The 27,293-nt window shown below is 42.8% G+C and overlaps 1 protein-coding gene across 2 annotated transcripts in view; it reads left to right on the plus strand.

Moving 5' to 3' along the window:
- The window catches only part of hydin (HYDIN axonemal central pair apparatus protein), a 915,145-nt gene that overhangs the window by 837,177 nt on the left and 50,675 nt on the right, over positions 1-27,293 (plus strand). For both annotated transcript variants that reach the window (XM_043707374.1, XM_043707375.1), the window contains 5 exons: positions 1,885-2,054; positions 6,433-6,631; positions 10,649-10,807; positions 15,366-15,646; positions 20,088-20,307. In XM_043707374.1, the coding sequence (XP_043563309.1) occupies positions 1,885-2,054; positions 6,433-6,631; positions 10,649-10,807; positions 15,366-15,646; positions 20,088-20,307 (1,029 nt within the window). The remainder of the gene's footprint in view (positions 1-1,884; positions 2,055-6,432; positions 6,632-10,648; positions 10,808-15,365; positions 15,647-20,087; positions 20,308-27,293) is intronic.

Here is a 27,293-nt window from a genome sequence, read left to right on the forward strand (position 1 = left end):
TGAATATTGACGAAAAGTATTCATTCAGTGTCTCCCCAATCTCTTCCGCCTCCACACGCAACTTCCCACTACTATCCTTGACTGTACCTATTCCTACCCTAGTCATTCTTTTATTCCTGACCTACCTATAGAAAGCCTTAGGGTTTTCCCTGATCCTACCAACTAAGGACCTTTCATGTCCCATCCTTGCTGCTCTTCGCTCTCTCTTAAGTTCCTTCCTGGCTACCTTATAACTCTCAATCGCCCCAATTGAACCTTCACGCCTAATCTTTACATATTCCTTATTAAACCACGGCTCCCTAACACGACTCTTTCCTCCCTGCCTGACGGGTACATACTTATCAAGGACACTCAATAGTTGCTCCTTGAACAAGCTCCACATATCAATTACGCCCTTGCCTTGAAGCTTACTTTTCCAAGCCACACATCCTAAGTCATGCCTCACCGCATCATAATTTCCCTGCCCCCAGCTATAACTCTTGCCCTGTAGTGCACACTTATCCCTCTCCATCACGAGAGTAAAAGTCACCGAATTGTGGTCACTGTCCCCACATTATATTGAATGGCGGTGCAGACCCGAAGGGCTGAATGGCCTACTCCTGCACCTATTGTCTATTGTCTAAATATTTTACCAGGATGAACAAAAGGTGGGATTCTCAAATCTGGACCTTGAAAACCAGGGATCACAGAACACACAAAGTAGGGTAAAGCAAGAAAGCAAAAGGAAGCTTATGACCAATACCACAAACTCAAGACTCCAGGGAGCTTAGAACGAAATAGAAAATGCTGAGTGAAATTAACCAGTTAATTCATAAAGTTGGTATGAAATTATATTGGTAATTAAGATCAAAGAAAGCTCAAGACGCTTTATCAATGTAACAAGAAATCCCTCAGAAGGAGAGATCCAAGTGACTCAGGAGAGTGAGGGGTTGAAGCAAATTAGTGTGAGTAAGAAGTTTATTTTGGAGAAATTAATGGGACTAAAATTTGTTAAATCCCTAGGACCTGATGTCGTCATCCCAGAGTTGAAGGAGCTGACTAGAGAGATGGTCAATCTTCCAGAATTCTCTCGATTCTGGAATGATTCCTGCAGATTGGAAGGTAGCAAATGTCACCCCTCTCTGAAAGAAAGGAGCAAGGAGAAACAGGGATCTACAGACCTGTTAGCCTTACATTAGTGGTCAGGAAAATACTAGAATCTATTATAAAGGATGGGATAAATAGACAACTGGTTGGTAATGACCAGAATGGATTTGTGAATGGGAAATTGTGTTTGACAAACTTGGTGGAGCATTTTGAAATGTTACTAATAGAATTAATAAGGGAGACCTGGTGAACATTGAATACTTAGATTTTCAGAAGGCCCTCACAGGGAGCTGGTTAGAAAGACTAAAGCAGGGATTAGGAATAAATCTCACATTGACAGGCTGTGACTCCTGTATTGTCAGGTTAAAAGTACCTAATGGATTATTTAAGGTATGAACAAAATGGATACAAGAAGACAGGTGCACTTTAGTGCATAGCAAATTTGTTAGCTTAACCTACTTTTTATATAATATGAGCCAATCTATTACCTTCTGGAATACTCCTGGCATTTTGTCTCCTGCAATAGGGTTAGGGTTAGGAGATTAATTTTCAGTCCCTGGAGGAATGAGTCAATTGTGCCATTATGAACATAGGGATGTATTGCTGAGTTATATCTTGTCGAGTTGGGAGCCTCTGCTTGCAAGATTACAGAGTCTGAGACAAATGATGAGGATGAATTATGCTGCAGAAAGTTGTCAGTGTATTGACCAGCTGACCAGCTACCTATTCGCCTTGTTCACCGTGTTGGCTGAAAGTTAGCTTGTACACACAAATTATAATCTCTCTTCTTGCCCACAGATCCAGAAAGGCCCTGTTTTTGCCTGTGTTCTCACTGGGTACATAGTGACCCCAAGCGCCCACTTATCTTTCACCAAATATGATTTTGGGCCATGTTTCATCTATAATGCTGGCATGACACCTTCGAAAAAAACTCTGATTATCACCAACAAACAGGAGCAAGCAATCGGGTAAGGCAATCGTAGCTCTTTTCATTTCTTTGACACTGGTGTTTCACGTTGTTACTTTACCAATGTTTGATCTAGGTTAGTTGCTGCTCATCGTCCCAGGTAGTTCCCACCAAGCATGTCCTACAGAACATTCCTCATACAGGGAATTGTAGAAACACAAAACACTTTTGTTGCAATGAGTTATTTGGGGTCAGTTAGCTCAGTTGGCTGGGACAGTTGGTTTGTAATACCAACAGCATGGGTTTAATTCCTACACTGGCTGAAGTTACCATGAAGGACTCTCCTTCTGAAGTTCTCTCCTTATCTGAGGCATGGTGACCCTCAGGTTAAACCATCTCTAATGAGACAGCAGATTTATAGCCTAGTAAAACTATGGTGATTTTACCTTTATCTTTTATCAATGTGCCTTTTAAGGGAATCTAGGTTACATATTTGAAGATGAAACTGAGACAGGAATATATTGAACGATTAGTGTTGTCATAGCCCTATCTACGTAAGAATCATGCTCGATTCCCCTTGAGCTGCTCTTCCACCCACCATGCTCCAGATCATTTCTGTCACCTCAAGCATGATATCACGACCATTCTCATACCCTCCACCCCAGCATTCTGAAGGAACTATAACATCCAGGACAGCCTGGTCTACTGTTCAGTTACCATGAACAACCACTCCTCTCTCACAGCATCTTTAATGTAAATGCACCAGATGAAATGCCTGGCCCAAACATTCCTTTCAGATGAAACACCAATTTTCTGTTTGTGTAAGGTACTCATTATTCTCATTGCAATCTCCTTGACACCAAATAGGTCAAGCGGAGTTTGTGTGGCCATTTTGTGGAACACTGCTGTTCAGTCTGCAAGAGTGACCCCCTGCTCATGGTTGCCCATCATTTTAATTTGCAACCTTTCTACTCTGGCCTTGGCTTCTCTCAGTGTTCCTGTGAAGCTCACTGTCAGCTCAAAGCACACTTGTCTCAGTTACGAATTCGAGAACCCTCTGCACTAAACATTGCGTCCAACAATCTCAGATAATAATGTCATGCCCCTTCTGTTTCCTTTCATTTTCCCGGTTTTGTTTAGATTACATTAGATTACCTACAATATGATTTTTTGTGTTTCAAGGAGCAGCATGCCATGCCATTCACACATCCCTGAGCCACATCTTTTGTTTCTTTACTTATCCCATTACCACAGCATTTGACCTTGCCCCATCAACCCATTTCTCATCTATTCTCTTCTGTCTTCCATGCTATCACAACATTTTTGTCTTGTCTTCACCACATTTCACGTTTCTCACAGCTGAACAGCTTATGTTTAGGGTGTTCCTTGATTCCAATCTGAGGTCATAGCGCCTGGTTCCAGAGAACACAATTCTCATCAGTAGATGAGAATGTGGGATGGTGATGAGTAAGTTTGCCAATGATACAAAGTTTGGCCAGGTGGTGAGTAGTGAGGAAGATGATCTCAGATTACAGGAACATACAGGCGGGTTGGTCAAATGGGCAGCCATGATGTGGAGGTGCCAGTGTTGGTCTGGGGTGGACAGAGTTAAAAATCACACGACACCAGGTTACAGTCCAACAGGTTTCTTTGAAAATGCAAGCTAATGGAGCACTTCTCCTTCACCAGGTACCTGGTGGGGCAGGATCACAGGAGACAGAATTTATAAGTAAAAGATGAAAGTGTCAGACAACTGATGCGATGTATTAGACAAACCTAGATGGCTGTTACGTGTGTAATCACTTAGAATGGAGATACAGGTTTCAGTTAATTAATATGTAAATCCCAGAATTTCTTTCAAGTCACTGCACTGAGATAATTTAAGGTTTTATCAGTATATAAAAAAGTGACATCTCAGCTCAGACAGTGCATTAATGGTGTGAGATTAGAGTCTATTTGTGTCCAACCTGGAGTCAGACTGTTTTTATTTCCAAAGTAGATACGTATAAAATGTCACATTGATTGACTGCGTACAGATTGTGTGCTGTTTGGACAAAATAGAATGTATCTGCAAATACAAATCAGCAAATGTAAATTTATACCATTGACTTATATATGAGTGTCTTGGAGTGAGTGAGTGAGTGAGTGTGTGTGTGTGTGAAAAAGAGAGAGAGAGAGACAGTGTATAGTGCAGTGGATGGAATTTAATCCTGAAAAGTGAGAGGTGATGCACTTTGGAAGAAGTAATAAAACAAGGGGGTACTCATTGAGTCATATCATGGAGTCACAATGAATGGCAGGACATTAGGAAGCTCAGCATTACAGAGGGATCTTGGGGTGTTTGTTCTAGAAGGTGGCAGGACAGATTAATAGGGCAGTTAAAAAGGCATAGAGAACACTTGCCTTTATCAGTCATTGTGTGGATTCTAAGAGCAGGGAGGTTACATTGGAGCTGTATCAAACTTTAGTTAGACCTTAGCAGATATACTGTGTACAGTTCTGGTCACTGCAGTATAAGAAGAATGTGATTGCATGGGTGGGTGTGCAGAGGAGTATAGTGCCTGGCTTGGAGTGTTTAGTAATGAAGTGAGGCTGAATAAGCTTGGATTGTTTTCTTTGGAGCATAGAAGGCTGAAAGGGGACCTGACAGACGAGTGTAAGGTTATGAGGGACGTAGCAGGGTGGATAGGAAGAAGCTGTTCTCCTTAGTTGAAGGGTCATAATAAGGGGGCATAATTTTAAAGTAAAGGGCAGGAGGTCAGAGGGAAATTGAGGAATGATTTTTTTCACCAGAGTGTGGCGGAGTTCTGGAATGACCTGTCCAGATGGTATTGGAGATGGGAAACCTTTAAGAAGTAAATGGTCATATCATTCAAGGCAATGATCCAGGTGCTGGAAAGTGAGTTTAGTGTAGATAGGTCAGCACAGACTTGATGGGCCTAAGGGCCTCTTCTGTGCTGAATGACTCTATGACTCTTAATCTAGACTATCAAATTTTTTAAAGACCATTTTATAATGATATTTCAGTTAAATCAGCTCTTAATCTTTATGACTCAAGGGAATGCTACCCTAGTAAATTCAGCTATCCTCATTATTTAACTTTTGTATGCCCTGTATCATTCCGTTGAATCTGTGTTGCAATCCCTTTCAAAGCCAATCTGTCCCTCCTGAGATGAACTGAACTCCAGATGCAGTAAATGTGACAATAATGTCCATCCCATTGTATTCTAATCCTCTTGAATCAATATATTGTTGAGCATTTTGGTTATTTCTGTGCCTAACTTCCACAAGTTGAACTCCATCTGCTACATTCTGGATCAGTGGTGCTGGAAGAGCACAGCAGGTCAGGCAGCATCTGAGGAGCAGTAAAATCGACGTTTCGGGCAAAAGCCCTTCATCAGGAATAAAGGCAGAGAGCCTGAAGCATGGAGAGATAAACTAGAGGAGGGTGGGGGTAGGGAGAAAGTAGCATAGAGTACAATAGATGTCTTACTCCAGGCGTCTGGTGGTGAGGGAGCGGTGGTGAAGGAGGCCCAGGCCCAGGACCTCCATGTCCTCAGCAGAGTGGGAGGGGGAGTTGAAATGTTGGGCCACAGGGCGGTGTGGTTGATTGGTGTGGGTGTCCTGGAGATGTTCCCTAAAGCGCTCTGCTAGGAGGGGTCCAGTCTCACCAATGTAGAGGAGATCGCATCAATACAATAAATGATATTGGTGCAGGTAAAACTTTGATGGATGTGGAAGGCTCCTTTAGGGCGTTGGATGGAGGTGAGGGAGGAGGTGTGGGCACAGGTTTTACAGTTCCTGCAGTGGCAGGGGAAAGTGCCAGGATGGGAGGGTGGGTTGTAGGGGGGTTTGGACCTGACCAGATAGTCACGGAGGGAACGGTCTTTGCGGAAGGCGGAAAAGGGTGGGGAGGGAAATCTATCCCTGTTGGTGTGGTCTGTTTGGAGGTGGCGGAAATGTCGGTGGATGGTCTACTACAGTTTTATCAATATCCTTTGTAGCTTTCTGCTCCGATCCACATTATTGAATCATCCACCAAAATTAATATCATCAACAAAGTTATATTTTTGGCTATCTGTTGATTTAAATAAATTATAAGAAGTTCCTCAGGTTGTGAATGGGCTCCATTTTTGAGTCTGTTTGCAAATCGATAATTATAGAATAATTTGCACATCAGTTCATTCTGCTGTCTGTGCCTGTGCCAGCCAATGGAAAGATCTAATCAGTTAATAACCAGGCCTTTCCCTTTTCCCTATAGAACTGCAAAGATCAGTTAAAAAATTGACTTGAAAGAATTTCTCTTTCAGTACAAATCTTTTCAAAAACTCTCAAAGTTCCTGTAACTAGGTGCTGGAATAATGCCTGAAATATGATGATGTTTAACTTACCAGTTGTCAGTTTCCTGTTTGTGACCTATTTTTGCTTCTTCCTGCAAGTCTGCATTGCTTGTTCCCCAACAATTCTTACCTGGAGGTAAAGTTCCAACCTTGTGCTCTGGCGCCAAAGAAATCAGTAGAAGCCATCATAATTTTCTACCCAAGGGAACCCATTAAATACCAAGAAGTTGTCACCTTTGAAATCAATGGACTCACCCGACAGAATGTCAAGATCTTCGGCCAAGGTGCAGAGATGAAGGTAATGTTGCAGCCAAAGAGTAATGGGTAACGTCTTGGGGACAGCCTAACTTTTAAGTTCTGTGTATTTCTAATTCACCATCTGAGGCATTTCAGCTCCAATAATGTCAGGTTCAACGTCCTTGTTGCTGCAGTCACTCAGCATTTCCTAATTGGTGAAAGACAATATTTTGTGTTGGATGGGCTTTCGGTGTGAAGACTCAAGTTGAGGATAAGTTGAAGGGGGGAGGGAAGGCGAGAATGGACTGAGTTGGAGCTGAGATTGCCGTTTCAGGGTTCCTAGCGTTTATGGTTGCAGAATTCTAAAATGCTCTCAATCCTAAACTACGAACTACAATCCTAAACAAAGTCCTAAACTACAAAAGCAACCACCCCAACACACACAAAAGAAGTTGCATCAAGACACTGTTCAAAAGGGCCACAACACACTGCAGCACACCAGAACTGCAAAAAGAGGAAGAAGAACACCTCTACAATGTATTCGCCAAATACGGATACCCCCGCAATTTCATCAACAGATGCCTAAGGGAAAGACAACAGAACGAGGACATGCCGCAACCCAAAGGACTAGCCAGACTACCATTTCAGGAGCATTTCAGAACTGACAGCCAGACTACTGCGACCACTAGGACTCATAACAGCACACAAACCAACAGCCACACTCAGACAACAACTCACCAGTACGAAGGACCCGATACCCAGCATGAGCAAAACCAACGTAGTGTACAAAATCCCATGCAAGGACTGCAGCAAACACTACATAGGACAAACAGGAAGACAGCTAACGATCCACATCCATGAACACCAACTAGCCACGAAACGACATAACCAGCTATCCTTAGTAGCCACACACGCAGACGACAAGCAACATGAATTCGACTGGGACAACACTATTATTATAGGACAAGCCAAACAGAGAACAGCCAGGAAATTCCTAGAGGCATGGCACGCATCCACAGATTCAATCAATAACCATATCGACCTGGACCCAATATACTGGCCACTGCACCGGACAGCTGGAACTGACAACTGGAAGCGCAGGAGGAAATATAAATGCAGGAGGAAACATCACAGAAGCGCTTCACAGGAGGCTCCCAAGCACTGAGTATGTCACCTAGACAGGGGATGAAACGTCTGCAACACAAATTCCCAGCTCGGCGAACAGAACCACAACAACGAGCACCCGAGTTACAAATCTTCTCCCAAACTTTGAACCCGCAACATTCTTCCACACTGTCCACTACTCAACCGACTTTAGTGTCATCTGCAAATTTACTAACCCATCCACCTATGCCTGTGTCCAAGTCATTTATAAAAATGACAAACAGCAGTGGTCCCAAAACAGGTTCTTGAGGCACACCACTAGTAACCGGACTCCAGGCTGAATATTTTCCATCAACCACCACTTGCTGTCTTCTTACAGAAAGCCAGTGTCTAATCCAAACTGCTAAATCACCCTCAATCCCATGCCTCTGCATTTTTTCCAGCAGCCTACCATGTGGAACCTTATCAAAGGCTTTACTGACGTCCATGTATGCCACATCAACTGCCCTACCCTCATCCACATGCTTGGTCACCTTCTCAAAAAACTCAACGAGACATGACCTGTCCTTGACGAAACCATGTTGACTATTTGCAATCAAATTGTTGCTTGCAAGATGATTATAAATCCAATCCCTTATAATCCTTTCCAAAACTTCTCCTACAACGGATGCAAGGCTCACTGGTCTATAATTACCTGGATCATCTCTACTGCCCTTCTTGAACAAGGGCACAACATTTTCAATCCTCCAGTCCTCTGGTACTAAGCCTGTAGACAATGATGACTCCAAGAGCAAGGCCAAAGCCCCCAACATTTCCTCCCTAGCTTCCCAAAGAATCCTCTGATAAATCCCATCCAGCCTACGGGACTTATCAATTCTAGAAGGTGTGAAAGTAGATAACACCTCCTCTTTCCTAATCTTGATCCTTTCTCGTCTAATATCCCGTATTTTATTCTTCTCCTCTACAATATTGTCCTTTTCCTGAGTGAAACAGATGAGAAATATTCAGTTAGTGCCTCTCCGATCTCCATAGGGTCCACACATAACTTCCCATTTCTATCTTTGACTGTCATTATTCCTACCCTAGTCATCCTTTCATTCCTCGCTTGCCTGTAGAAAACTTTAGGTTTCTCCTTTATTCTACCTGTTAAAGGCTGCTCATGTCCCCTCCTTGCTCCTCTTAACTCTCTGTTTAAATCCTTCCTAGCTGATCTGTAACTCTCCATCGCCTCATCTGAACCATCTTGTCTCAACGTCACATAAGTTTCTTTCTTCTGCTTAACAAGAGATGCAATTTCTTTAGTAAACCACGGTTCCCTAACCTTATCACTTCCTCCCTGCCTGATAGGGACTTACCTTTAAAGGAAACGCAATATCTGTTCCTTAAACCAACTCCACATTTCGATTGTCCCCATCCCCTGCATTTTGCTACCTCATTCTATGCATCCTAAGTCTTGCCTAATTGCATTATAATTGCCCTTCCCCATCTATAACTCTTGACCTGTGGTATGTACCTATCCCTTTCCATCACTGAACTAAACATAACTGAATTATGGTCACTCTGTCCAAAATGCTCACCTACCACTAAATCAAGCACCTGGCCTGGTTCATTACCAAGTACCAGATCCAATGTGGCCTCCCCTCTTGTTGGCCCTTCGACATACTGTGTCAGGAAACCCTCCACACATTGGATAAAACTGATCTACCTGACATACTAGAGTTATAGCGTTTCCAGTCAATGTTGGGGAAGTTAAATTCTCCCATAATGACCACCCTGTCCCTTTCACTTCTACCCAGAATCGTTTTGCCGATCCTCTCTTCCACATCCTGGAACTCTGCATAGGCTTATAAAAACCTCCCAGCAGTGTGACCTCTCCTCTCCTGTTTCTAATCTTAGCCCATATCACCTCAGTAGACGAGTCCTTGTCAAAAGTTCTTTCAGCCACCGTTCTACTGTCTTTGACTAACAAGGCCACACCTCCCCCTCTTTTACCGCCTCCCCTGTTCTTAATGAAAGATCTAAATCCTAGGGCTTTCTTCAGAATAGCCTTTAGAATTTTCCTAACTGAAGAAAAGAGTATTTGAGAAGCAGGATGTCAAAGCTGAAATTAACATCATAGTTTACTGTAGCAGTGATCCCCACACTCCTGTTTGCTTCTCAGATCTGGACTACCTCTACCTCAGTACTTTCTCACTGGGTTTTATCAGTGGTGACTTCACAAAATTGTCCAAATGCAATTCAGAGAAAGCATGTCTAACAGCAGCATGTCCATCCTCTCTCAAGCGGACCTACCCAGCATCGAGGCGCTAATGACTCGAAGCCCGCTCTGCTGAGCATGAAATACCATTCACATACCTGGCACCAAACCACTGTTCAATTTAGAACTTGATCATGGGAGGAGCATCCCAGGAGAACCCATTTCTCCTGAATCCATGCCATCATGTTCTTGACAAAAGCCGAGAGTGAAATGTTCATGACATCTTTGCTTTGTAGGCTGCTGGAGATCAAGAAAGGAGAGAATGAACCTACTTTTATTTGGCAACTTTTGTGACTTCAGGACTTCTCAAAGCGTTTTAAAATTGACATATGTTTAAATGTTGCTTCTGTTGAAATGTAGCAAATGAAACGCAGAAATTGTGCTCTGTAGGGTCCCATTATCATTGACAGGTACTGTAGCAAACTCCTGTGTAATTTTGAGTGTAGCAGCCTTGGTACTTGCTATTGTCTGTGCACAATTTGTTTTTCATTTATCTGCACGTTGCTGGGTCAAAATCCTGGAATTCCCTCCCATCAGCATTGTGTGTCAATCCACAGCACATGGACTGCAGTAATTCAAGACACTCATCACCAAGGACAACTAGGGACAGGTTATAAATTCTGAGCAGCCAGTGATGCCCATATTCCATGAATGAATTTTTTAAAAAATCATTTTAACATAACACAGTGACAACACTGTCTTCTTTCTGCCTCTCAGATTGAAGTTGTCAATCGCAAGGACAAGGTGGTCAATTTGCAAGCTCCAAGGGTTGGACAGGTTGTGAAGAAAGTGGTACCAATTATCAACAGAAGCAGGGTACCCTTGACCTTCACCCTCGCTGTGAATCCCAACCAACCACTTCTTCAGAACCCAAAGGTATGGACTGCTAATACTCTTTATTCTTATTATGCAATCTATCCCAAATGTCTGATGTGGTGAGGTCTTTCTCAAACCACAATATATTAGGAACGTGGTAAACAGCAGGCGATTCTTCCAATCCTTACATTTTACAGAGGCATAACGTCGGAGAATAATAAACTGAATACAGTATAGCCCACTATTCAGCCCATCATGTCAATCTTTCTGCAACATTTGCAACTCTACTGTACGGAGGCAACAGCCTGTATCTAAGGACAAGAGAAAGAGCATGGCCAGTACCTTCACTATGCATACTATTATTTAGCTGAGTGTCCATGGATAGATCAGATCCACCCTTAGGTCCTGCTAGCTTTTCTAATACCTCTTCTCTATCAATTATTAGCCCATTCAGTGTGTAACTATCTTCTATTTTACTACAACTTAGGCAGAATTGCTTCCTTCATGAAGTCTTTCAGTATGTCAGCTATTTACCCTGCCTCCTGCCATAAATCTCCTTTGTGTCTTCTAATTGGGCCCACTTGTCCGTTTACCAACCTATTACCATTCATACCCTCACGGCCTGATTTCAGCATGAGCTTTCCTTCCTCAGTTGGATGTGCAGAATCAGGAAACTTACAAACAATGCAAGCCTGACTCAGATGAAAGTACCCTGGATGTTTCTGTTTCTGTTTCACTTTGGGAGTCAGGTGGGTGGTATGGCAGTCAGGCTCGCTGCCTGTGGAAAGTTTTCAAAAGGGGCCACTGGCTTGATTTGAAGATAGGGGTCAGAGAGTGGTGATAGAGGGTTGCTTTTTGGACTGGATGTCTTTTGGATCCACAGCTTTTTGTCATTTATATAAATGATTTTACCAAGTTTCGAGAAGATTTGTAGTTCAGGTCGAGGTTCTGGATGTAGTTTTATTTACTGAGCTGGAGGGTTCATTTCCATACATTTCGTCACCCTACTAGGTAACATCTTTAGTGGGCCTCCGGGTGAAGCACTGTTGATAATTCCTGCTTTCTATTTATATGTTTGGGTTTCTTGGGTTAGTGGTGATGTCATTTCCTGTTCCTTTTCTCAGGGGGTGGTAGATGGGGTCCAACCGGAACTCCATCAACAAACACATGAATTCCTCGAAGCAGGGCATTCAAACTAGAACTCTATCAACAAACACATCAAGTTAGACCCCATCTACCACCCCCTGAGAAAAAGAACAGGAAATGACATCACCACAGGAAATGGCATCGTCACAGGAAATGACATCACCAACTCAAAGAAACCCAAACATATAAATAGAAAGCAGGAATTATCAACAGTGCTTCACCCGGAGGCCCACTGAAGCTATTACCTAGTAGGGTGACAAAATGTCTGGAAATGAACCTTCCAGCTCAGCGAGCAAACCTACATCCATATAAATGATTTGGATGAGAATATAGGTGGCATAGTTGGTAAGTTTACAGATGACATCAAAATGGGTGGTGTAGTGATCAATGAGGAAGATTATCACAGAATACAACAAGACCTTGATCAGTTGGATGAAGGAGTGGCAGATGGAATTTAATTTAGATCAGTGTGAGGTGTTGCATTTTAGTAAGGCAAACCAGGGCAGGACTTAAACAGCTAATTGTAGGGCCCTGGGAGATGTTGTCAAATAAAGAGATCTCAGGATGCAGATGTATAGTCCCCTGAAAGTGGGGTCGCAGGGTGACAGGGTGGTGATAAAGGCATTTGGCATGCTTGCCCTCACTGATCAGAACATTGAGTGCATGAGCTGCAGTAGTGAGATTGAAATGACATTGCTCTTGTCAACTGACATTAGGATCTACCTACCCTGAATACATCCAAGGCACAATCTCAATTCCTGCAGTAACACCCTAATCCTGTTATGTCCAAACTAAGTGTATGTGCACATGATCCTGAAACAGCAGCTGTTAGTCTCGGGATGTCTGCTTCCTGGGACCAGCTTGGACTACTCTGGGAGAATTAGCATACTGGTCATTCAACGCTGTAAGCATAATTTACTGACCACCAAATCTGTGTTATGATCTGGCTAGGGACTAGGAACATGTATTCTTAAAGTCGGCACCTTATGAGGTTCAAGGGACTAGCCAAAAGAATAAAGCCACAAAATTCCACGGTTTTGAACAAACAGCAATAAACTTAACAACATTAGCAGAGTAATGCAAACTACATACATGTATAACTTATTTCTCACGCCCGGAGATAACGTGTGATAAATATGAGCAATACATGCCCCACAGTACACATTAAATAGTAAATGCAATCAAGATTGATCCCACAAATGTCTTACTAACACACGCTAGATGTTAATGATACAAGTCAAATAGCCATCAAGTATAATTAAACTTCACAAGGGATCACAGTTTTTTACATTTGCAGATCTGGGCTTGAAGCTCCCTGTATAGAGATACTGATATCATAGATGGCCCGATCTTTCCCCATTCTAGTCAATCACCCTTCTTAGATTGGCAGGTTAGTAAGTTTGCAGGCAATGCAAAGATCATTGAAGTTGAGGTTAGCGTAGAAAGTTGTCAAAGGATACCGCGGGATATACATCATTTGCAGTTATGGGTGGAGAAATGGCAGATGGAGTTTAATCAGGGGAAATGTGAGGTGCTGCACTTTGGAAGATCAAATGTTAAGGAAAAGTATACAAATGATGGCAGGACCCTGAGCAGCAATGATCTACAGAGGGATCTTGAGGTTCAAGTCCATAGCACCCTAAAAGTGGCTGCAGAAATAGATGGAGTGGTAAAGAAGGTATATGGCATTCTTGCCTTTATTGATCAGGGAATTGAGTACAAGAGTCAGCACGTCATGTTGAAGATATATATGACTTTTGTTAGGCCACACTTAAAGGTATTATTCAATTCTAGTTGCCACATTACAGGAAGAATGTGGAGACTTTGGAGAGGGTGTAGACGAAGTTTACCAGGGTGCTGCATGGATTAGAGGGTATGAACTGTAAGGAGAGGCTAAAAAAACCCTTTTCTTTCTGGAGCGTCGGAGGCTGACGGGAGACTTGATAGAAGTCTATAAAATGATGAGTTGCAAAGATAGGGTTGACGGTCAGAGTCTTTTTCCCAGAGTTGAGATGTCCACAACTAGGGTACATGCATTTAAGGTGAGAGGGGGAAAGTTCAAAGGAGATGTGAGGGGTAAGATTTTTTATACAGAAAGTGGTAAGAGTCTGGAATGTGTTGCCAGGATTGTGCTGGAGGCAGGTGCGATAGGGGTGTTGAACGGACTTTTAGGTAAGTACATGAGTATGGAAGGAATGGAGGGATATAGACCAAAGGCAGGCACAAGAGATTAGTTTAATTTGGCGTCACGTTCAGCACAACATCATGGGCCGAAGGGCCATTTCCTGTGCTGTACAGTTCTGTGTTCTATGTTCCTGGAGATAAGCTCCCTTGTACTCCATTTACAAGCTTAACAGCAGGTCTTCACAGGAGTTTGCTTCACTGAGCCAGTGCTGTCTCTGGGAGTTTCTAGAGCTCTAGTCTTGTTCAGTTGCATCAAGCAATCATTACTTGTGAGCTTTCCAATCCTTAATGAAGTATTAATGCTCACAGATTTCTTCCAAACACCTCACAAGATTCTCCAACACAAACAAGCAACATTCTCACTTTCCTAGCTCCATAGGACTTCTTCCGAGTACTGACTCCAACACTTAGCTGTCTACTAATTCCTAGGACTTTGCTAAGTTCTAACAACACAGATACGTTCAACTTTCTGAGAACTCTACCTACGAAATGTGCAGTTCTGATTTCTGGGCAGTACAGCTAGCTGAATGCTCGTAACATGCAGTCAGCTTTGATTTGTTTTGCACATTCTCACTCACTGACTATAATCTTTAAACTCCTCTTCTTTGGCCTTTGAGCTATGCTGAGTAACCTATCAAAAGCCTAGTGCTGAGTGCTCTCATTGTTGCGATTCAGTTTGTTGACTTCTGAACACAAAAAGCTTTTATAAAGGGAACAATTCATCACTTACCACACTCTATTCCAGATGATAATGACTTAAATTCATAGAATCCCGAGAGTGTAGAAGCAGGCCATTCAGCCGTCAAGTCCACACTGACCCTCCAAAGAGCTGCATCCCTCCAGTCCCATCCCTCTCCTGTCCTTGTAAACTTGCATTCCTCAAGGCTAATCCACCTAGCCTACACATCCCTGGACACAATGGGCAATTTAGCACAGCCAACCCACCTAACCTGCACATTGTTGGACTGTAGAAGGAAACCAGAGCACCTGGAGGGAGCGCACATGGACACAGGGAGAAAAATGCAAACTCCACAGTCGGTCGTCAGAAGGTGGAATTGAATCCAGGTCACGTGCTGTGAGGTGGCAATGCTAAACACTGAACCACCATACCTTGTGTCAAGGCAGTCACTCCCTCCTTAATGCAGGAGAAATGGCTTTGGTCATTTGGCTGTAACTGGAAGATTAAAATGGTGATGGTGTTTCTAAGCTATTTAAATTCTTAATAACCATATTAGGGTTCATTTACGTTGAACACACTGTCCATTAGCTTCATCTTTATCTTTTTCAGGTTCTGTCTCTGTCACCGCATACCAGCATCAAGCTGACTGCACAGGGAGGCACCTGTGATGTGGTGGTGACTTTCTCCCCACCGTACCGAATTCCCCAGTTTGCAGAGGAGGTGATGATGGAGTGCATCGGCGTGTCAAAGCCTCTATTTGTGATACAAGGGTGCTGCCAGGGAATTGAGATCTCACTGGACCAGAACTGCATTGCATTTGGATCAGTTGTTCTCCGTAGCTCAGTCATGCGGCTGATCGTACTAGAAAATGTTGGAGATATTGGTGCAAGGTACGCAGATCATTGCCAGCATGAGATGACTTGACTAAGCCACAGTATGATAGAATTTACTCTGCAATTTGAGAAGGAGGAGGTGGAATCAGATGTAACTGTATTACAGTTGATGAAATGCAACTACAGAGCATGAGGGAGGAGCTGACTAGAATTGACTGAGAGGGGAACCTAACAGCAAAGACAGGAATTTCTGGGAGTAATTCAGGAGACACAGCAGAGATTCATCCCAAGGGAAAAGAAGCATAGCAAAGGCAGGATGAGACAACCATGGCTAACCAGGGAAGTCAGGGACAGCATAAAAGCAAAGGAGCAAGCATATAATGTGGCAAAGGGCAGTGGGAAGCCACAGGATTGGGAAGCCATCAAAGACCAACAGAGGACACCCAAAAAAGATATAAGGAGGGAGAAGATTAAACATGAGAGTAAGTTAGCCAGTATTATTAGGGAAGATTGCAAGAGTTTCTTTAGATGTATGAAGAGTAAAAGAGTGGCAAAAGTGGACATTGAGCTGCTGGGAAATGATGCTGGGGACCAAAGAAATGGCTGAGGAACTGAATGAGTACTTTGTATCAGTCTCCATGGTGGAAGACACAAGTAATATCCCAAAAATTCAAGAGAGATGGGGGTTGGCAAAAATGAGAATGGTGGCCATCACCAAGGGGAAGGTGTGAGAAACATTAAAAGGTCTGAAAGTGGACAAATCACCTGGACCAGGTAGGCTACCCCCTACAGTTCTGAACAAGATAACTGATGAGCTAGTGGAGCCTTTAGTAGTGATCCTTCTGCTATCACTGAAGTCAGTAAAGGTCCCAGAGGACCGAAAAATTGCTCCTGTAACCCCCCTGTTTGTGAAGCGAGTAAGGCAAAAAATGGGAAGTTATTGACCAATTAGCCTGACCTCAGTCGTTGGTAAGATTTTGGAGTCCATTGTGAAGGATGAGATTTCTAAATACCTGTAAGTGCATGGTGAAATAGGGCAAAGTCAGCATGGTTTCATGCAGGGGTTTCATGCCTGATAAATCTGTTAGAATTCTTTGAGGAGGTAATGAACTGGTTAGACAGGAGAGCCAATAGATATTATCTGTTTGGATTTCAGAATGCCTTTGATGCTGCACAGAAGGCTGCTGAGTAAGATAAGGTCCCATTGAGTTAGAGGCAAGGTACTAGCATGGATAGAAGATTGGCTGTCTGGCAGAAGGCAGAGAGTGGGGATAATAGGATCCATCTCAGAATGGAAGCCAGTGACTAGTGGCATTCCACAAGGGTCAGTGTTTGGACCACAACTTTTCACTTTAATCTGGATGAAGGAACTGAGGAAATTCTGACTGAGTTTGCAGATGATACAAAGATAGATGGTGGGGCAGGTAGTATTGAGGAGGCAGAGAGGCTGCTGAAAAATTTAAACAGTTTAGGAGAGTAGACTAAGAAGTGACAGATGAAATACAGTGTTGAAGGTGTGAGGTCATGCACTTTGGTAGGAAGAATAGAGGCACAGACTATTTTCGAAATGGGGAGAAAATTCAGAAATCTGGAATACAAAAGGACTTGACAATCTCTTCAGGTAAACTTGCAGATCGATTCGATAGGAAGGCAAATACAATGTTGTCATTCATCTTGAAAGGACTAGAATATAAAAACAGGGACATACTTCTGAAGTTTTATAAGGCTCTGGTCAGACCAGATTTAAATTATTGTGAGCAATTTTGGGCCATACACCTCAGGAAGGATGTACTGGCCCTGGAGCGGGTCCAGAGGAGGTTCATGAGAATGATCTCGGGAATGAAAGGCTTAACACATGAGGAATGTTTGAGGACTCTGGGACTATATTTGATGGTGTTTAGAAGGATGAGGGGGAATCTGAAATTTACAGAATTCTGAATAGACAAAGTGGATGTTGGGAAGATGTTTCCATTGGCAGAAGAGGACCCTAGGGCATAGCCTTAGAGTAAAAGGAAACTTCTTCAGCCAGACAGTGGTGAATCTGTGGAATTCATTGCCACAGAAAGCTGTGGAGGCCTGGTAATTGAATATATTTAAGACCGAAATAGATAAGTTCTTGATTGCCAAGGGGATCAAAGATTACTGGGAGAAAGCAGGAAAATGGAGTTAAAAAACCTATCAGGAGAAACTGAGGACTGCAGATGCTGGAGATCAGAGTCGAAGAGTGTGGTGCTGGAAAAGCACAGCAAGTCAGGCAGCATCTGAGGAGCAGGAGAGTTGACATTTTGAGCATAAGCTCTTCATCAGAAAAAAACCTATCAACTATGATTGAATGGTGGAGCAGACATGACGGGCCAAATGGCCTAAGTTCTCTGCTTATGGTGTTATGGAGTCTATTGTCCCTTCAAAGCTCAGAAGTATTTATTATCCTTTTTACATTCTTTTATGGAATGGATATGTCACTGGCTAGACCAACATTTGTTCCCCATCCACATTAATGCTGGAGGAGGTGTGGTGAGTTGCCTTCTTGATCGGCTGCAGTCCCTGGAATGTAGGAATATCTGAAGAGGTGTTAGGAAGGAAGCTCCACAATTTTAACCCAGCGACACTGAATGAACAGTAATATAGTCCCAAGTCAGGATGGTGAGGATTTGGAAGAGAAGTTACATATGGTGGCAGTGGTTATATCCATGTTCTTGTCCTTCTGGATGGTAGAGTTTATGGGTTTGGAAAATGCTATTGAAAGACCCTTGCTGATTTGATACAGTACATCTTCTGGATGATATACACTGGTGCCATGGTGCATCCTTTTGCAATGGAGAAGTGAATTTTTAAGTTGGTGAGGTGTGCCAATAAAGTGTGCTGCTTTGAACTGAATGGTCTCAAGTTTCTTGAGTATCGTTGGAACTATTTTTATTCAGGCAAGCATGGAGTGTTCTATTACACTCCTGACTTATGCCTTGTAGATCATGGACAGGCTTTGAAAGTCACAAGGTGACTTACTAACTGCAGGATTCCTATCCTCTGACCTGCTGTTATTACCACAGTATTTATATCGCTAGTCCACTCTAGTTTTTGGTCAGTGATAACCCCGATTGGTAGTGTGACAATTCTGCTCCTTTAACAAGGTTAAGTTATCCTTGTTTTCTTTTCAGAGGGGTCATAAAGACAGGGGTTCCATTTTGTCTGCATTTATCTACTTAAAGACACTTTTAAGTTTAAAAAAAATTGTACAATAAAAGGGGAGTTCCCTTTTCTCTGATTTGGTTTGGGTTGGTTTTAACAAGCAGTCAGTGTTTTGAGACTGCTGGTCAAAGAAACAGTTCCAGGCTGATCCTCCCTTTCTCTCTCTCTCTCTCTCTGACATCTCTCCAGGGTCTGATTTTACCTTTTGGTCAAGGGGGTGTTTATGGGGATTGTTGTAGGCATTTGGAAGAGCATCATTAAGTTAGGATGCTCTGTTGGGTTTTTGGAGAGGTTAAGTTCTGTATTCTGTTCTCTTTTGTTTGTTTCATTTGGTGCTCCGTAAATAAATTCTGTTTTGTTTAAAACCGAGGGGTTTGAACCAGCTGTGTTAGGCCTGGAATATCCACTCTACACCTGTTTAAAGCAATTAGAAAAGTTAGGATCTGGGCTACTTTCTTGAAATGTTTTGAGGCGTTACAGCCTCTCCATAACAATAGTAGGATACTCAGCAATGGTAATATCATTGAATGTCAAAGGCAGATGATTTGATTCTTTACAAAACAGTACAGCACAGGAATGTGCCCTTCGGCCCATTGTGATTATCACTGGAAATAATCATTACCTGGACCTTGTGTGGCACTAATGTGACTTTCCAATTGTCAGCTCAAGCATGAGTTCTGTCTAGGTCTTGCTGAATGGGGATACAGATTGCTTTTTCTGACCAGTTGTAAAATTGAACAGAGCACTGTTTAAACATGAGCAAATACTCCCATATTTGCGGTTACAAAGGCGTGAAGGTTCTTGATGAGACAGCTGAAGATGGTTAGGTCTCAGACACCACCCAGCCAAGCAAGTGGAGAATATTCCATCATACTCCTGACTTGTGCCTTGTAGATAGTTGTGAGGCTCTGGGACCTGAGTTACTGACTGCAAGTTTCCTAGCCTCTGACCTGCTCTTGTAGCCATTACATTTTTCGAACCAAGCTGTAATTAGTTTGGGTTGTCCTGGTAAAACCCAAACTAAGCATAAGTGAGCCGTTTGTTGCTGAGTTAAAGTCACTGTCAACAACACTTCCTGTCACTTTGTGATGGTTGAAAATGGACTAATGGTTAGATTGGATTTGTTCTCTTTTTGTGGAAAGAATGTACCTAGATAATCTTCCACATGTAAATAATTTTTTTAAAATCCAGTTTAGTGTCAAATTCTATGCCTTGGAATAGTTTACTATTTTAATGGTGTTATGTAAATTCAAGTTTCTGTTGTCATTGCATTGTGTTCTCAATGAGTTAAACCTTCTCCTTTACATTACAGCTTTAGATGGGACATTGAGAAGTTTAAGCCTCACTTTTCAATTTCTCCCGTGGAGGGCTATATCTCCCCAGGAATGCAAGTGTCCCTGGAAGTGATATTTCATCCTGCTAAAGTACATGCAGATATTCGTTTGGAAAACGTGCAATGCTTCATCGAAGGAGCCAAATCTCTCTATCTCTACCTGACTGGTTCATGTGTGGCACCAACAGCTATGAAAGAGGTACAACCACTTTGCACGTGCATATCAGCAACTGTAGTTCCTGCTTTACAAGAATGGCTACACTTCAGAAAGACATCACTATCTGCAGATGGTCTTTGATGTTTTGATAGCACCAAAGGATCTGTAGAAATGCCAGGCCTTCCTTTCTTTTCTTTGTTCTTCCATTTTTTTTTCTTTCTGTCTTTTTTTAGACTTGTATCATCTGGTCATCTAAATCAGGCATCTGGTATTGTGCTTGAAGCCATCAATTTTCTTACTAGGTTAAAATTGCCCTTTAAAATCTGGCTTACATTGACGATCATTCTGCAACTGCTCTGGTAGTCATTGATTGTAAGCAAAGAAAAGGGGGAGGCAGTGGCATAGTGGTAATATCTCTGGACTGGTAATCCTGAACCCCAGGTTAATGTGCTGAGGACATGGGTTCAAATCCCACCATTGCTGATATGGAAATTTAAATTCAGTTTAAAAATCTGGAATAAAGACCTAGTTTAATGGTGATGATATAACTACTGTTGATTACCATAAAAAGGGGAATAGTTTCCCACCAAAAAGAAGTGTGCTGCAGCTCCCAAGATATCTGTAAGGTTGGGTGAGCCACACTAGATTGGATTTGACACGGTGTCAGGTATTGTGGAGATGGTTGTGGTGACTCCCATTTGGGTGAAGGCCTCATGGGGCTCCACACTTGACATCTGCTGGCCTGAGTGAAAACAGCAAAACGTCCCTCTGGGGCAGGCAATACACAATGGGGTGAAGTGTTGCTCACAAGCACTGTAACAGCAACATACCGGAAGGATTTAGGCTCCTACTTTATTTTGTGCATGTTTCTGACTGTAGCGAAGTTGTTTTGAATGCACTTCTGACTCATCATTTATGTGCATTGCAAACCCCATGTTTAACATTCGCAGAGATGTCTGCTGTTATACTCCCATTTCCAGATTGCAGAAGAACGACATGTGAAACATACTGAAAATAAAACATTTTGGAAATCACTGAGGATCAGGCAGCATCCGTGGAGAGAGAGCAAGCTAAGGCATAGCACAGTGGCTCAGTGATTAGCACTGCTGCCTCATAGCACCAGGAACCCGGGTTCAATTCCAGCATTGGGTGACTGTCTGTGTAGTCATAGAGTCGTGATGTTTGTACATTCTCCTCCTGTCTGTGTGGGTTTCCTCCAGGTGCTCTGGTTTCATCCCATAGTCCAAAGATTGCAGGTTAGCCAAATTGGCCATGCTAAATTGCCTATAGCGTCCAGGGATATGAAGGCTAACCATGGGAAATGCAGGGTTATAGGAATATGGTTGAGGAGATGGGCCTGGGTAGGATGCTGTTTGAAGGGTTGGTGTTAACTCAATGGGACAAATGGCCTGCTTCCATGCTGTAGGGATTCTATGATTAAAATGTTTTGAGTCTAGATAACTCTTCATGAAGGGTCCTCTGGACTCAAAACATTAGCTCGCTGTCTCTCTATGGATGCTGTGCCTGACCCATTGTGATTTCCAGCGCTCTTTGTTTTCAGTACAGGTTCCAGCATCTACAATAATTTGTTCCTTTGTGAGAAATGTGTAATTCTGGTAAGGTAGTTGCCAGTATGTTTTAATTGTGTGTAATTCGGGTGGTCAGTAAACAGGGCCACAGCTGGTTAGAGAGTTCAGTGGAACCCCCCCTACCTCATCCACAGGATCTTTATAATGTAGATTGACAGACAGTCAGCCTTCTCTCAAATCTTTCCTCAATTTTGTGTGACCCTTTCTGAAGACCTCAGCTCATCTAGGAGTGCAGCATGTGGAAAAGAGACACACGGTAGCTCACGCTAGCACTGCTGCCTCACAGCACCAGGGTCCCAGGTTCGATTCCAGCCTCGGGTGACTGTCTGTGTGGAGTTTGCACATTCTCCCATGTCTGCATGTGTTTCCTCCGGGTGCTCTGGTTTCCTCCCACAATCCAAAGATGTGCAGATCAGATGAATTGGCCATGCTAAATTGCCCGTAGTGTTAGGTATATTAGTCAGAGGGAATGCGTCTGGGTGGGTTACTCTTCGGAGGGTCGGTGTGGACTTGTTGGGCCGAAGGGCCTGTTTCCACACTGTCGAGAATCTAGTCTTAATGTTTCCAGAATCTAATCTTAATGAATCTAATTGAGATTGAGGGAGAGGAGATTTGCAACCCGCAGTTTTCCATTCCAGTTGAGATTTTCCAGGAGCAAGGTAGTGTAAGGCTGCCTGGCCCTTCCCAGACTGTGAGAGTGAGGAGTGCTCCTCTCCCTCCCCAATTAGAAATCCTGCTAGTTCAACCTTTTCTACTATCAACTGAAACCTTGCCAACCAATGAGGCCCGATTGCTGTGAGGAGAGCAGCAGCTACCAAATGGATTCCATACCTAGGACACACTGGCTGACACACTGCTGCAAGGTTCCTAGTCCCCACCAGTGTCAATGCCAACAAGTGCCACACATGCCACAGGCATCCAGCAACTCACCTAAAATAACCCTTTGTGCTGGCGCTAAGGTAAGATAAAACAGGAGAGAATGCTGGACATTCTGCAGTCCTATCGTCCACCTCCCTCACCACAAGTTCTGGGAGCAGGGTGGCAGGACTGTCGACTCTTGCTGGGCCATGGACTGCCCATGTGACCAGTCTTTACATGGGAGACTAAGCTGTTTGTCCCTGATGAATGCCCATCACAATGCTAAAGTATAGGTCAGCTGTTCTGAACTGAGGTCTGCCGAATACTCTGCTCACAGTATTCATCAGGTCAACCTTGTAATGAGAAGGAACCACAGTGCAGACACATGCAACACATGATGTCAGCCTCAAGACAACTACTACTTTTTACCAACATCATAAGGTGGAGAAAGAATTCAATTCTCTTACACACACACACACACGTATTAACTGCTGTGAGGTACAATTTAATACAAGACAGTAGAATTCTTCAATTTTTGAAAATGTGTTGGCCATCCCTAATTGACTCAGAGGGCAGTTAGAAATCAACCACATTGCTGTGTGTCTGAAGTCACATGTAATCTAGGTCAGGATGGCAGATTTCTTTCCCTCAAGGGCATCAGTGAACCAGATAGTTTTATGACAATCAACAATCATTACTTTGTCACCTTTAGGTTAGCTTTTTATTTCAGATACTTCTAAAAACAATTTTCAATTTCAGTACCTTCCTTGATGGGAATTTGAACCCAACTCCTCAGAACATTAGCTCGAGGTTTTGGATTACTAGTTCAATGACATTACAACTACATCACCATGAATAACAGGAAAACAGCACTCCTTTTGTTCTGTGAATGATGCATAATCATTTACAACCTGATTCTCCTGCATAAGGATTTGAAAAATATTTGGCTCTGAACACATCCGCATGTTTGTTCCATCCACTGTTTGGGTTATAAATGGACTCTGACAGAGAATCTTATTCCATTATAACGCATATGCAAAGACTATCATTATCTCCTTAAGCATATTAACTTTCCTTCCGTCCCATATCCAGGAGCATCTGCTGGTGTTTCCAAAGAGTCAAACACACTTACAAATATATTTTGTTTCAGTAAGTGCACATCATAGTACAATATATTTTTCACCCTGGAGACCAAGACCGTAACACCATCCTTGTTCACATGGAGATATCTCCATGGAGTAAATGCGTTGACGATTTTTAGTCAATAAACACCATTCTGACATAGAATTATATTGGCTTGCTTTCACACCCACTGAGTCAAAAACCTTAAATTCCCCTCCTAACAGGCCTGTGGGTCTCCCTATACAGATGAATTGCAGCAGTTCAAGAAGGTGACTCATCATCACTTTCGTAAGGGTAGTTAAGGTTCAGCTGCAAGTTCTGGCCCAGCCAACTTTGCTCACCATGAAAGAATATATCTTTTAAAAAAGTATACATGTTATGCAGATAACAACAAGGATTGTGTCGAGAAGGCATGTTTAGTAACAGAGAAAGAGTCACAACCTGCCCCTCTGTGTATAGTACTAGTCACTGCCCTTACAGAAGGATGTTAATACATTGGAAGCAGTTCAGACAAAGTTTACTAGACCAATGCCTGGAATAAGCAGATTGTCTTATGAGCAAAAGCTAGACAGGCCAAGCCTGTATCTTCTGGAATTTAGAAGAATCAGAGGTGACCTAATTGAAAAGTATAAGATCCTGAGGGTACTTGACCGGGTGAGTGTTGAAAGGACATTTCCTCTTGTGAGAGAATCTAGAATTAGAGGACACAGTTTAAAATAAAGGGATACACATTTAAAACAGAGATAAGAAAGTATTTTTTTCTCTCAGAGGGTTGATACTCTTTGAAATTCCATCCCTCAAAAGGCAGTGAATGCGCAATCTAAATATTTTTAAGGCAGTGGTGGATAGATTCTTGGTGGTCAAGGTGGTGAACAATTATCAGGGATATGAAACAATCTGAAGTTGAGGTTAAAATCTGACCAGCCATGATCTTATTGAATGATGGAGCAGGCTCGAACGGCTGAGTGCCCTACTCTTGTTCCTTGTTTGTATCTGTCCATGTGATGACAAATTTCCTCTGAGCTGACTCATGGTAGAAAATGCAACAGCTTAGATGGATCTTGTATCAACTTTCGAACATGAATCCCGACCAAAATCCTTTAAATCACCTCTTCCTCAGTGGTTAGCACTGTTGCCTCACAGCGCCATGGACCCGGGTTCGATTCCAGCCTTGGGCGACTGTCTGTGTGGGTTTGTACATTCTCCCTGTGTCTGCATGGGTTTGCTCTGGGTGCTCTGGTTTCCTCCCACAGTCCAAAGCTCTGCAGGTCAGGTGAATCAGTCGTGCTAAATTGCCCATAATGTTCAGGGATGTGTAGGTTATGTGCATTAGTCAGGGGTAAATGTAGAATAATAGGGTAGGGGAATGGGTCTGGGTGGGATACTCTTTGGAGGGTCGGTGTGGACTTGTTGAGCCAAATGGCCTGTTTCCACACTGTAGGGATTCTATGCTCTGATAAACACTCTTATGGTATTATTCAAGTTCAGTAGTGCCTCAAATTTTAGTTAAAAGAAGCAGGCAATGAGAATAAATGTACTACTAATGTTTGTTACTGTTTCTTTTCCTGATTGACATTATAGATGGTAATCACCCAAGAGGTGATGGCTTTTTTGTACAGAATCACAGAATCCCTATAGTCTGGAAAGAGGCCATTTGGCCCAACAAGTCCACACCAACTCTCTGAAGAGCATCCCATCCAAACTCAACCCCCTTCCCTATCCCTGCAACCCCCATGGCTAATCTGCCTAACCTATACATCTCTGGACACAATGGGAAATTTACCATGGCCAATCCATCTAACCTGCACATGTTTGGACTGTGGGAGGAAACCGGAGCACCTGGAGGACACCCACGCAGACACAGGGAAAATGTGCAAACTCCACACAGATAGTCACCTGAGGCTGGAATCGAACCCGGGTCCCTGGTGCTGAGAGGCAGCAGTGCTAACCACTGCAATCCTGTTTTTTCAATTATTTATTTCATGTCCCAACAAGATGATCCAGCCTCCTTAAAGTTTATACCTTTTCTGTTACTTTTACTTTCTTGGAATAACTGCAACAAAGAAGACAGCATGCTCCTCCCTCTTCACCATTGGAAACATAGAAAATAGGCCATTCAGCCTTCGGCCCTTCGATTCAATATGATCATGGCTGATCATGCAACTTCATTTTTCCCATTCCTGCTCTTTCTCCATACCCCATGATCACTTTAGCCACAAGAGCCATTCCAGCTCCCTCTTGAATATATCTAACAAACAGTTCCCACAGCTTTCTGTGGTAGAGAATTCCACAGGTTCACAATGCTTTGAATGAAAAAAGTCTTCCTCATCTCGGTCCTGAATATCTTGCCCCTTATTGCGTTAGCGTGCTTGAACAAACCTGACCATTTTTCTCTCCGTTCTCAATGGTAAGTGTCATTCCTCCACTTGTTAGCTTGTTTAACCTTTATCTTTTTTGTCACAAGACAGTCAACACCAGAACGTCAATAAATTCTTCCAGGCTGGAAGTTTTAGATTAGAACCGGATAAACATGTTGAGCCTCCCAGCATGTTTTCACTTACAGTAAAAAAACACTGGAGAACTTGTTATGTTCTTTCTCTATTTTGGATGGAAAAAGATGTCTCCAATGAGCTCAGATCATTTCCAGGCAGATGTGTACTCCTACAAAACAGACATCAGACACTAATTGTGACCACCAGGCCATTTTAAGCTACACAAACATATTTACCCTCCAGAGCTTGTTTGCTGTGCTGATTGTGCTAAACACTGTCTGCAATGCTGTGATTGAGATGGGGAACTATTTTGACAACACGCTAGGTTAAAGACTGAGAATTATAACTAAGGAAATAACTGAATAGTGAAGCTGAAACATAGAAATTTGGTCTGTATTACCATAACAATATTTATCAGTCAGCCAATGCTCGTCAGATGATTAGGTCACTAGCATGTTACTACTTCTGGAAGCTTGCTACTTCCAACCGGCTGCTGTGTTTTCTACTTTACAATGTCGAACCACTTTAAAAATGTGGAGTTTATTCAAGGAAAAGCTCCTGTGTGTCCTAGGTAAGTATGTACCTGTCAGGCAGGGAGGAAGATATAGAACGTGTGAGCCGTGGTTTACTAAGGAAGTGGAATCTCTGGTAAAGAAGAAGAAGAAGGCTTATGTTAGGACAAAATGTGAAAACTCAGGGCGCTTGAGGGTTACAAGGAAGTCAGGAAAGACCTAAAAAGAGAGCTCAGAAGAGCCAGGAGGGGACATGAGAAGTTGTTGGCGGATAGGATCAGGGTTAACCCTAAGGCTTTCCATAGGTATGTCAGGAATAAAAGAATTACGAGAGTTAAATTAGGGCCAATCAAGGATAATAGTGGGAAGTTGTGTGTGGAGTCAGAGGAGATAGGGGAAGCACTAAATAAATATTTTTCGACAGTGTTCACTATAGAAAATGAAAATGTTGGCGA

This window comes from Chiloscyllium plagiosum, chromosome 17 (assembly GCF_004010195.1).
Source record: "Chiloscyllium plagiosum isolate BGI_BamShark_2017 chromosome 17, ASM401019v2, whole genome shotgun sequence".
Taxonomy (NCBI): Eukaryota; Metazoa; Chordata; class Chondrichthyes; order Orectolobiformes; family Hemiscylliidae; genus Chiloscyllium; species Chiloscyllium plagiosum.